The sequence below is a fragment of the Symphodus melops genome (genome assembly GCF_947650265.1).
Source record: "Symphodus melops genome assembly, chromosome: 2".
Lineage (NCBI taxonomy): Eukaryota > Metazoa > Chordata > Actinopteri > Labriformes > Labridae > Symphodus > Symphodus melops.
In genome coordinates this window covers 20637798-20650497 of record NC_136692.1, presented here as the reverse complement: position 1 = coordinate 20650497, position 12700 = coordinate 20637798, and the positions used below count along the sequence as shown (strand labels likewise).

The 12700-nt window shown below is 42.7% G+C and overlaps 1 protein-coding gene across 2 annotated transcripts in view; it reads right to left on the bottom strand.

Annotated features, from left to right (window-relative positions):
• Positions 1-138: 138 nt before the first annotated feature.
• The window catches only part of LOC306820099 (SEC14-like protein 1), a 29906-nt gene continuing 17344 nt past the window's right edge, over positions 139-12700 (bottom strand). The window contains exons 3-17 of one of the 2 annotated variants that reach the window (XM_079337778.1): positions 12276-12425; positions 12034-12165; positions 9811-9939; positions 9088-9361; positions 8864-8973; positions 8497-8686; positions 7527-7615; positions 7183-7253; positions 5797-5968; positions 5148-5282; positions 4557-4691; positions 3768-4019; positions 3381-3559; positions 2898-2924; positions 139-1402 (exon numbers count right to left, since the gene is read on the bottom strand). In XM_079337778.1, the coding sequence (XP_079193904.1) occupies positions 1297-1402; positions 2898-2924; positions 3381-3559; positions 3768-4019; positions 4557-4691; positions 5148-5282; positions 5797-5968; positions 7183-7253; positions 7527-7615; positions 8497-8686; positions 8864-8973; positions 9088-9361; positions 9811-9939; positions 12034-12165; positions 12276-12425 (2151 nt within the window). In that variant the 3' untranslated portion in view covers positions 139-1296. The remainder of the gene's footprint in view (positions 1403-2897; positions 2925-3380; positions 3560-3767; positions 4020-4556; positions 4692-5147; positions 5283-5796; positions 5969-7182; positions 7254-7526; positions 7616-8496; positions 8687-8863; positions 8974-9087; positions 9362-9810; positions 9940-12033; positions 12166-12275; positions 12426-12700) is intronic. The other variant, XM_079337779.1, reaches the window with a different exon arrangement.

Sequence of the window (12700 nt, the reverse complement as noted above, 5' to 3'; positions counted from 1 at the left end):
TGTCCGTCACGACTTGATTTTGACTCGAGTTCTTTTAATAATGCAGAAGCTGCACAGAAAGCTGGCTAAATATGTGGTCATTCTGAGGAAAATAAACACGTCCAGGTGAAAAGCTGGCTTTGTTTTTTTCCCCCTCTCTCTTTGTTCCTCTCCTGGCTGAATAAAAACCTGGACATAAAGTGATTAAGTTGTTGCCACAACGTTTAGCAGTTTACTGGCTCAGTTTGCCTTTCTGTCTGTACACAATCTGTACACACCTCAAAGTTTAACTGCACTCAGCACCCATTATCCTCCACACACATACACACGTTTCATGATAAATAGAAATATTTCACACATTTACAAATCAAACTCATGTTATTGCTCTGGGCAGATTGCTTCACTGAGAGTCAGACCCAAGTTCAAACGTTCAAACGACTTCGTGATATGAAAAAAAGCCCTCGTGAGATGTACGAAATGGGGTTTTGCCAAGTAAGCAACAAAAAGAAAGTCGTACGACTCTCTCAGCTGCAGAAAAATAAACGATTGTGAACGTTATTTTTACAGTATCAACGTTGTGATTATTTCGTAAACTGCACCTGCTCGCTAACTCCAAGAACTCGTTTAATGCAGGTGTTGTTCTACACAGGTCGAGTTCGGAGTTAACCCACCCACACACATACACACACACACACACACACACACACACACACACACTGAACAAACCCCTGTGGTATTATGACAAACAATTTCTATGTATGTAACAGCACATCCAGTTATCATCCAACGCATATGAACAAGGTATACGTTGTCTCAGTACTGTAAATGCAGGAGAACATGTTAATGCATATTTGTAACAGCGCCTCCAGTGTCTTTATCTGGTCCTGTCGGGTATTGCTTCTTCCTGCTTCCAGTGCCACAGAAGCACCGCAACTCATCTCCAGACCGTTAACTTTTCCAGCCTGTACAGGACATGACGTAAGCAAACATTCTGCTAAATTCAAACGCTGCCCAGCAGAGATGCCAGGCACAGAAAATATACGACCTTTTGTGCAAAACAAATCAGCCCTTAAAACTGTACACACAGTCTCGGTTTTTGTTGTTTGTTTGTTTTTTTTTGCCTCAGATTTATTCTTTGTCTTCTGTTTGTGCAAGCATGCTTCAGTTCCATAAAGACTGTCTGTGCAAAAAGGAACAGAGTCCAAAGATGATGACGAGGAAGGGAAGAAGGAGAGTTGGCTTAGGTGTTGATCTTAAGGGCTGATGGGGAAAGTGGGGTTTGGGGATGTAGAGACTGAAGTTCTCAACTTCCTGTTTCTACCTGGAGATCATAGAGCTGGACTGCGATTGGCTGGAGGAGGTGGTGGCAGCGCTGAGCTGAGAGAAGCCGCTGTGGCTCGATTCCAGGCTGGTCATGGAACCCCTGAGGTCAGAGACAGAGATCCACAGAACACGTGAGCAAACACAAATTCGACATTCTGCACTTTAAATAGTGAACTATCTGAAACCAGAGTGAACACAGTCTGCGTGTGACTAACTGGATGCATTCTGCGTGCACAACTCGTGCTCGTAATGCAGAACCATGCAGCCAGATCAAAGCTACAGCACGGAGGTTAATTCACTCTGTGTGGCACACTTTAATCCCGCCCAGCCGCAGGCTGCAAACACTAAAGTATTTTTTTTTTTTTTTTTTTTTTAAACTACAGGGGGAAAGGGTTCTTGCTAGTTCAACGTTTTGTTGAATGCAGAGCAGATCCTCTGTCCCACATGCAAAACCAAAAAAAAAAAAAAAGGAGTCTTTGCATGTTTAAAGGCTTGGCTGCCTTCGGCAAAGCATGACGCACTTTCCATTAGGTTTGATTTTTTTTTTTTTTAATGGATTTTAAACAAGTGTTTCGATGTGTTCTAATGATTCAAGCACTCCCTGCATTGCATGTTTGCATTCAAACATACACTAGGTCTTTTTCTAATGATACAGTTTTGTGCTTTCAAGAACTCATAAAGCAGGAAATCACGTCTAAATTTAATTTGACGGAAAAATGTTTCTTCAAACAGCGATCTGAAAAATCTCCATGATAATTGATAATTTAATATCTCGAAACTTTTTCATTTTGGGGCATCAAAGGAATAAAATGGACAGGTTTGACAAATATGTTTGTGCAGCTCACAACTATCATATCTTACTGGGGTATTTTTGGTAGAATTGTAAATTAATTAGTTGAATACATACACAATAAGTGTATTGCACTAATACCATCTCACTCTGTCTTGTCTTTTCTATTAGGATTGCTAGGTACTGGATGTGTGCATTTTAGATATAAGAAAACAGGGGTTTCCTCAGTTTCATCAAAGTTCAGTAAAAGTTTGGAAAACATCCAGATTTCAAATCTGAATCTTGTCAACCACTCGCATTAATGATAAATACTGCTAGAATGATCATCTCAGGTCTGTTGGAAAGACTCGGTGTATGCAGAGGCAAAGTGAGATTCGGTTAGTTGGTAGTAGAAAAAGAACGACGGAAAGAAAAACCTACAAATGGCAGTCAAGATCTGTTAGTATGGACACAAGTGTACATGTGGGTGTGTGTTGTGACTCAGACAAACTGAGCGCTGACATTAGACCCATTCTAAGATTTCTAATGTTGTTAAACATGCAAGCAGGGTGACTGAAGCCAGCAAGTGGACAGTTAAGACAGCAGGCTCAGTGCAATCATTCTTTTGCTCATGGTGAGCAAAAACAACATCTTCCTTTGAGCCAAGTCTAATTAAAGCCATAAGCAAGAAACAGATGCAGAAAAAACACATCTCCTCTCTGCACTAGAAGCATGACTGCCATGGAGGGTGCTGTTTAAATAAGCAGAAATGACAATGAGCTAGTGCTAACAAAAAAAAGGGGGGGGCGAAAACTGAGCCACTTACAAACTCTGCACATCATAGCAAGCCGTTCTTCACAGGAAGAAGACAAAGCAGGGGGAGAAGATAGAGGGGGTTGTGAGCAACAGAACAGGAACCGATTGGACAGATAAAAGCTGAATCAAAAAGTTCTTTAAAAGAAGGGAAGCATCCTAATTAGAATAACTCTGGACGACTCGTGATGCACTCGAGGCTATAAATAAGGTCATTTAGCAACATAACAGACATAAATCAGGAAAAATACCGAGTCACATGTGGTGCTACGATGTAGGCTAAAGAGGGGGAGGGGGGAACTGAGAGACAGCAGGAGTGAAAAATGAGCAGTCATGTAGGAGTAATGTTTCAAATCAAATCTGTCCAAACACCACACTAACACCACGTAAAAAAACAGCAAAATATGAACACGTATACAAACATGTCTAATGAATACAATGTACTTCTTTTTATTTCATTTTTTTTTTTTGGTCCTAAACTCACAGAGTTACTGACCTGAAGTCCTCAGAGCCCAGCACCTCGGTGTAGTACATGACTTTGCACTTGTGCGAGGAGACCTGCAGGGTGGCCAGCACGTCGTCCACTCGGGGCAGGTTGGTGGCCGAGCAGGCTGGCATGTTGTGGAACTTCCACTGGAGAATGTAGAAACCTGGCCACCTGGTGACGTGCGAGCCCTGAGGGGGAGGACAGATTCACCCGACAACATCAATAAACAACCCTCGCAATATTCTTTCCAGAGCTAAATGGTTAATTATTGATTGATTAATAAAGCATTCAAAATCGTAGGATTTCCCCTTTCAGCATATTTCAACGGTGAAATATAATAGGCTTTCCCGCCTCATAATCAAAAAGCATTTATCAAATGTAAATCTGTCACCTCACCTGAACGCTCTCGCCCTCTTTGCAGGTGAGCGGAGACTCGACCATGCTGTAATCCTGTCCCAGCGTCCAGGACTTGTCGATGAGCTGCACGTTGTTGCCTCCCGGGGATGTGATGCCGTGGGTTCCCATTGGGTCTTTACGTGGGAGCTGAGGAGCCCGCTTAGAGTGGTAGATGTTGAAAACCACATCTCCTTTGCACATGTCGAAGTCCCAGGTGATGACTGAGGAGGCGTCAATGATCTCAATCAGAAGCTGGTTGTGGTGGAGAAAAAGGGACGGGGGAGAGGGGAGAAGATTGAGCTGACACTGGACTTTATAAAAAAAAAAAAAGTTTAAAAAAAAGTACAGACAAATGTTTCATTATTACTTTAAAAGTATTTATCTTCATACTTGGAAAACTTGTATTCTTCTTCCTTTACTCAATATTTCAGCAACGACACAGAGGAAAAACCTGACCATCTGCTTTACAGCTTCGAATGAAATTAAAACCATTCCAGAGGGCCGATTATGCATAACGATGATGCATCTCCCTGTGGCAGGAATTATGCAACAGGATTAACTGCATGTCACTGCGGACAGATTTTCTCATAGCCATGACACATTTTGTCCAAAAAAAAGAAGAAAAAAAAGAGCACAGAGTTCATGTACTACATGCGTCCACTAGATGGCAGAACATGAACTAAGACAGCAGCTCTCTGTTGCAGTGCCCTCCATGTTCATTCATAAACCCCACAGGCGTCACAGCTGTCCTGTCCTCCTCACTTTGCGGCCTCTAAAATAAAGTCCCACCTCATGTGGAGCTCCCTTGAAGACGCTTGCACTCTGATAGATGGTCTCAGTCCACAGGCGAACGTCTTCATTCTCGAGCTCCTCGGCTGTGCGATACATCGACTTAGGAACCAGTCCGCCTTCTGGTACCTCACACTGCATTTTAAAAAAAAAAATTAAAAAAAAGTCATGCATATGAACGCAAAGGAACAAACATGTAGAGAATGAGGACAGTAGAGGAAAACCTCACTTCCAATGTACAAATTAACCATAACCTCAAAAGATAATGTCAGAGTTTAAAGCCCAGTTTCCACCAAGCGGTCTGGTATGGATCAGTACAGTTTGGTATGCTTTGGTTCGGTAAAGCCCGATCCTGTTTGTGTTTCCACAGCCAACCGTGCCATATTTGGCAGGCGGTATAAGCCTTTCAGGTGCCGGAACGATATTCTTGGCAGCCCAACAGAAGGGTACCAAAAAGTAGCACGTTACGGGACGGTAATTTGGGGATCTTTCACAGCTTTAGTGGATGGAAACACCACAAAATGCGTGCTGTATCGAGACGAACCCAACCGCTTGGTGGAAACGAGTTTTAAGTCTACATTAGACACTCACCATGCACTCTCCTCCCAGGAAGTCAGGGATGATCTCCTTGTCGATATAATCCACCAGCCCTCCGGGGCCCTGATAGTCGTTGCCTGCATAGATGAGGAACTTCTTGCGTGTGTTTTCATCAATGAAGGGACTCACCTTAGGGCGGAGGAGCATTGATATGTTCATGGTCACATCGATTGAGTGTATAGAAACTTTACGACAGAAAAAACTATATGTATGCGTCTGCTGTCGAGTTGGGAAACATAAAGTGGCTCCACAGGCATCAAACTATTCAAAGGTTCTTCTTGCTTTCTGCTTACTCAACACCCGACACCCTGAAGTGAGGCAGCTAAATATGACCTTTTTGTATTCCTCTGTCATGTAGAGTTAATTAATGTTATTAACATTTACAGCCTTGCTACTCAAGCCAAGTTTTCTGATACCCGTGAAAAAAGCAAATTTCAATCATGAAATGTATGTCAAAACGATGCAAAGAAGAGAGAAGTAGGAGCTCTTTATACATGGGCAGCCCTACTTTTAATGTTATATTACATTATTGTCTCAAAAATTAAAAAAAGAAGACGGACCAAAGACTTGAAACTGCTTTAAATCCACATGCACAGGTACTGTGAGGACACTAGGGCAGATCGCCCAAGCTGCTCGCTCTCACCAGTGTCCACAGGACAGGAAACACTCTGGGAGCTCTCAGGATGAGGAGCCGTCCCAGAGTCTCTGGGTAGTTGGCTTCCACAACCTCGATGATCCTCAGCAGCGCTTTGACTCCAGGTCGCCACAGGTGACGCATGTTCAGCCCCTCCAGGTCTACCAGACACGTCCAACAGCTACAGAAGAGGCAGAGAGAGAGAGGGGGGGGGGATTAAAATGTGTTGAGAAAGGCACAATTGCTCGACGGCCTCTTTCCAACCACTTAGCACCTGTCACCCTGAAGCGAGGCTTAAGTGGTGAAGCTTGCTAATTCTGGAGCGTCCCTCTTCCCTTGCTGCCTCCTTCTACTTCCTCCCTTTTCCATCCATCCGCCCTGGCTCCTAAACTATGACGTCACAGCTATTCATTGTTCACACGCCTGGTTCTGATCCCAGCCACCTCCTCAAGTTTGAGTGCCGACGGAAAAAAAATACCATCTCTCTCTCTACATATGAGAGAGTGCACATAGAGAAAACCCATGAGCATTCTCTCCCTTGGAATCCCACATGCTGCTCTGTATCCAGGGTACAAACTGCTCAACTTCTTCTATCTAGCTTTAACGATCAGAATTTAAAGAATTGTTCAGCTCTTGCATTTGTTTTAACACATTGAAATCTCATACTATCATTATGCTGATAAAAGCATTCATGTGTGCTGCCAGTGAGTTAACATTACGAGACTTTTTTTTTTTGTAATCAAAATTTGCCTTTTTAAGGAGGACTGTCATATTTTACACATAAATACAGCAGATATCGAGTATATCCTGTAATTCTCTCTGAGTCCTGCCAGCTGTGCTGTTGTCAGAGCCGTGTTTACATGGACAGGACGGCCTTGGGTATAAAGCTGAATAACACAACGGACTCACTGCTCATTAGGATGTCACGTAAGTGTCTTTAGATCACGGTCGCTTATGTAGAATGTGAAGCTAACATTAGCCTGCTAACACAATGCAGGCCACAGGCAACTGCAGCTCGAGCAAAGGACAATTTATACGTTCACTCATTTTAGCTCGTCATTAATATTCCTAATAAAACCGTCAAGCCTTTTCCCCCCTTAGTGTTAAACAGACTTTTATACTTTCATACTGCATGATCATGGATCATGGATCATATGGATGTCAGGAAAATACCAATGACTAAATTCTATGAAACATGCAGTCCTGTAATTATTGTACTGGACAACTTCCATGACTGCACTGTTGTAAACAAGAGCAGCTATTCCACATCTGAACATTAGAACCAAAGCCTTTTGGCATTTTGACTTGGAAATTCTGATGAGCCAAATTGACGCTCATTATTTCTGCTGTCGGACGACATTTTTCAGTTAGAAGTGATTGGTACAGAAGGTATACCTGATAGGTCGGCCGAACACCTTCGTGTTCTCTTCACATCGTCTCAGACCTTCCTCGTTGATCGACAGCACCTAAAGGGACACAACATGAATTCATTGGTCCAAAGTGATCTTGCATTTGGCTCGTTCTCCAGAGCGGCTTACTTTCAGGGCTACATTATAAACACAAGCTGGCTATTTATAAATGTACTGCACTGTATACATCCTGGTGTTGATGCACTTGTCAGGACATGCCAGTATAAATAAATTCAAGAGAGAGAGTAATCCTTCCAACTGCTTGACCTGTAACCATATCGCCCTCTTTAACATGCAAGCCTGAAGTGGACTTCAACTTGTGTTACATACATGTCTGAGCAGAGACTCCTCTCCGAGAGCGCGGACCAGTCCTTTGGTGTCCATCTGGCCCAACCTCAGGATGTACAAAGGACGACCATCTGGGGAAGGAAAACAAATATGAACGCAATCTATCCCTCTGTTTACATTCTGTAAGGCTTCATGTTACATGCAAATATTAAAATAGTTTGTCTTGTCATCTGTGGTGGAAGAGTGACGTGATTGTGTAACCAGAGAATTTCTTTTGTGTTTTGTTGAACAAACCCGAACAAATGCTTACTGAGAAATGTGCATGGTGAAAAACGTCTCCAGTGATGCGGGAAAATAAAAAGTAATCGGTATGTGATTATGTCAACAGTCATTCTGCTCTGTGTGTGTGCGTGTCTCATGTGGGTAACCATGTAGTGTTGGCAAATCGGTTTCATATTTAATTCATTGGCATGGCTGAAGACTCGGGGTCCTTTAGAGTGACGTGGTGCGTGTCTGTATGTAACTTGAGTCTGTAAGAAACTGGAGAGCTGAAAGTTATGGAGGAAGTCAAACCAGCTAAAAAAAACAAAACAAAACAAAAAAACAGCCAACATCAAACAGAAATGTGGGCCTAGCTGTGTGCAGAGCTGATTTTTGATCATTGTTTGTTAATGGTCATGTTTTTGTTTTGTTTGTTTTAGCTGGTTTGACTTCCTCCATAACTTTCAGCTTACAAGCTTACTTATTAAAAGGGAATCACAGCTTACATTTTAAAACCAGTGTGTAACTCTTTAAAGCAGCAGTAGACAACCACCTCCACCAAAGCCTGTCCCTTGACCATCTTTCCCATTTGCATTTATTTACATAGCAGCCATCACATCTCTCATTGTGGCTTCCACAACAGGGATAAGAACAAGGTGTACAGTGTCAGTTAGACATTTGGACCAAAAGGTAAAAAGGGGCTCAGGTTTAAAATGATCAGATCATTATTGAACACACACACACTGCCTACCTCTGTCATGGTGGTGCCAGCCTCCAGTGTAGAAGTCCTGAAGGACCTGTGGTGAGCTCCATGTCTCGAGCAGGTAGTCCACCTGATGCTGCTTCCTCCAGGTCAGTGACTGGCAAAGGATCTCCCTCGCCTTGTCCATGTTGAAGTCTCGGGCGCGTAAGAAACGCAGAATGTGCTCGTCCTTCGGGATCTGAAGCGTGTGAGAATGTTAATAACTGGTTCATTTAAATAAACTACTGTTATCAATAACATGTTAAAGATAGCTGAAAACTACAACTCTTCAGACATCCCTGTTTTATTTTTAGATATGGAAACAACTTTCATACTTATATTTCATTTGACTGTATGCTGGAAAACAGATCTTTACCTTCCCCTTGTGCGTCTCCTGCAGCCATTTGCGAAGTCTGATCAGACAGCTTTCCTGCAGTGGGGTCAGGTCGCCTAGGTAACGTTTGATATAGTCTGCATCCAGTTTATCTGCAACCATAAGACATGAATACTTATTTAGTTATAACGGGGTAGAAAAGTTATGCTTCTAGTCGCACCAGGGGTCGTCTTCATCAGTTTTTTTAATCATGTGGAGGTACACACCTTCAGGCGTCCCAGCCAGGATGTCTGTTAGGCTGTCTGTCTGAGGCGCACTGCTGTCCTGCTTAGCATCCGGAGAGGCGCTGTCCTTTGTGTCGACGGGCAGCGGGATAGAAACAGAGGGAGTGACGGCGAGTTTGGGGAGAGAAGTTGGGCTGGTGGAGAGGCTGGTTGGCCTGGGGAGAGGCAGGGGAAGGGAGGAAGGAGTCCAGCGCGGCACTTCGGTAATCCCTTCATCCTCCAGCTCCTTTAGGTAGAACTCGATGATTTCTTTTCCCTGAGAAACACAGGTAACACACACCAAAGTCATCAATACACAGAACTAGTAAAAGAGACAGAAATAAAAGATACTTATGATACTGAATCACCTCTGAGGATCGATACAGGATTTCTGATTCTGAATGTTGAATTTGTACTTAAGTAATGTCGAGAGAAACCACAGGGAGCAGATGAAACATTTCTCACATTTAGCAGGAATGAAAGCTGATGACTCACTGAGTCCACAGTGAAATACACCTGTCCACTCAAAGAGATTACATAAAACACTTTTATGCAAATCCAGCCTGACTGAATCATGGTTCACAGACCTGCTCAAACAGACTCATGTCAGTTCAGGAAAAAATGCAACACACACACGGAAACAATCCTTCCTTCGTAAACCTGTGATTTTGTGCAAAGGACTCCCGTGTGTGTGTGTAATTGTTAGGTCTACCAACACACACACACCTTTTTGATACTGCTTGCATACTGCTTCATGGCGATCTTCTCCACGGTGCTCTCAAAGCCAAAGAAGGACTTGATGTCCAGGCTGGCAGTCTGCTCAAAGCACGTCCAGTCTTCATTTTCTGGGTGAACCTTCAAACAAAACAAAAAAAAATCACAAGCATGTACTGTCATTTATACTGGATACACAGGTTACCATGGTTACTCAACACTAAGCTTCACTTGATGGTGACTCACACAGAAAGCACTTTTTCGCCCCAATGTGGGAGTGTGTGTGCCAGACTGTCCATATCAAATGAGCCAGCTCTTCAAATGTGACAGTTTGGAGGTTTCAAAAAGAGCAGCGCACACACACGCACACACGCACACACACACACACACACACGCATATTTCAGTTAAAAACTTAAATCTGCACTTTGACACCCCTGGACATTGTTTAAATTTTTCTTTTTACATTTTTATTTACATTGCTCTACATTTTTATGTTTTTTGTACATTCAATAATCTTTTTGTAAATCTTGAACATTACATGACCCTGGTTACTTTTACACACTGACACTTTAAACTGTTTACATTCAAATAACTCTAACTTTTATTTTATATTCTTCTATTATTGCTAAACTGAGTGTTTATTGTTATTATTGTTATTGCATGGACTGCAGAACAGTCCTTACATTTCACTGCACATCTGTACGAGCATGTGACAAATAAAACATCTTGAATCTTCTGAGGTGATGTGTAAAGGTCAGACGAGGTGATGTTCAATTAGAAATAAACCGAAGGGGAATAAAAGCTATGTTCCATCTATCTGTCACAGTAATGGGAAGTTTGACAGTAAACAGGACTGACATGTGGTTTTTATTTTGTGGACACCAGATATATTTTATAGGGATGTGCTGAGCCACACCTCAGGATGTCCAGGCATATTTCCATGGATTACTAGCTTATCCTTCTTGTAGTATTAATAGATATCTACTCTAAGTGTGATTGGTATTGATTCTTGCTTTTGTTGTCTTTGTGTTGCTGTAACATCTGTCTCTCTCCTCTGTGGATCATTAAAGGCTCGTCTTATGATAAAAAGCTTGTCGTTTCTTTGCAGAACTCTAATGGGGGTTTTTTTGTTCAGTGCAGCTGGTTATGTGAAGAGCAACGCTGCAACATCAGCCTGCTGAGTTGAAAGCACTTCCCCATAGTGTGTGCGTTAGTTTTTTTTTTACTATTCTGACCTTCTGTTTTTGTTGTTTTGTTCCGACACATCGACTTACTCAAACAGGACATTTTATCTGTCCTCTCTCCTCGGCAAACAGCATTGCACATGTTGCACTAGCTTCTCTCTTTCATCAGTTCAAGAAAAACAACAGCGGGTCATTTTGATAAAATAATGATTACAGACTCCGTATCAGAAACTGAATCTGCCATCATTGCAGCCAGAAACTGAACTCAGTCAAATATAAAGTACGAGACCAAACGTTTTAAAGTTTTAAAGAATGATTCTACTGTTACTCCAATTTGAGCAATTGAGCACATAAACCCTTCTTTTTTCAAAAACTTGTTTAAATTCATTTTAAATCTTTGCATCTTTTATGGAAGTACATCTTGTTTTGGATGTTTTTCGGTCACGCTGTGATTTAAGGGGAAGCTTCATTCCCCTTAAAATCACAAAATATTTCCTCTTTAGTCAGTCCATTAAGCCCGTCTAATTGAGCTGTCCATCCCAGTCGCTGTTAGACCACGCAGTAAGAACCTCTCTATGCAGCCTCAGACCTAATATTAGCACTCCAGTTGGTGACCTCATTAACTCAAAGCCTGACCATTCATGCATACGCAGATGTGAAGTCAGAGTTAAGCATGCAGCTCACAGAAGAAAAAAAAAGGAGGCGAGCAGGAAAGGGGAAAGCATGCTGTCTTGGGATCAGTGTTTGAAAACAATCAGCCAGGATGTGATGGTGCTGAATAATTCACACGTCGAGACGGGCTGAGATAGCTAGCTGCATGCTAAGTGCTAGTCCTGACATGGCTTTCTCTGCAGGGAAGCAGAGATTAGAGGAGGCTCAAACATTAACATAGCTGCTCTGCTGGCAGCTCGCCCGTCAGCAGCTGATCAACAGCCTGACAGAACGTGAGCGCGTTTGCTCGTTTGTCTACCAGAAGAAGCGTGTGCTTTTGGAAGACGTGCATGCATGCATGCTTGCATATGACATCACAGGGTTGTGTTTGTTGCTGACCGAATAGCAGCAGGTCTCATGGATGATGACCCTGTTGGAGAAGGTCTCGTTGTGGGACTCGATGTGAAGGGTCCTCTCCTTCCGGTTTAGCGTGTTTTTCTGGATGAAATAGACGTAATCCACACCAGCGATCTGCAAAACACACGGCAAAAAAAAACCGGCTCATGAAACAAGAGGCAACAAGTAACTTGGTAAATTTCTGTGTGTAGCTCTCAAGATGTAAGAAGTCAAATGCAGTATACCCTTTTGAGCAGGCGCGGGGCGTCAACGTCCAGGGCACAGCGACGCTCGACCTTTAGCGTGGAACCGTCCTCGCTGGTCTCCTCATTCACCACGTCACTTGCCACAAACATGGGGATGAGGTGACAGGTGGGAAAGCGACGCTCATAGGCCTGAAAAAATGAAGTAATACGATGATTAGTAACGCCGCCGTTTTATCTGCCGTGTAGCTGAAAACAACTTTTTTTACAATCGTATTTATTCAGAAGAGCGTCACAGTAACAACACGTGACCCACAAGGCGCACTTCTTTTTGACTGACTGAACAACACTTGGGCTGGTGAACACTTTCAAACTCTTTTTCATTCTCAGAATATGAATAAAAGTCGACGCTTTACACGGTAACGTGAGGTCTTGTAGTGCCAGGTTATATAACATTCAAAACAAAA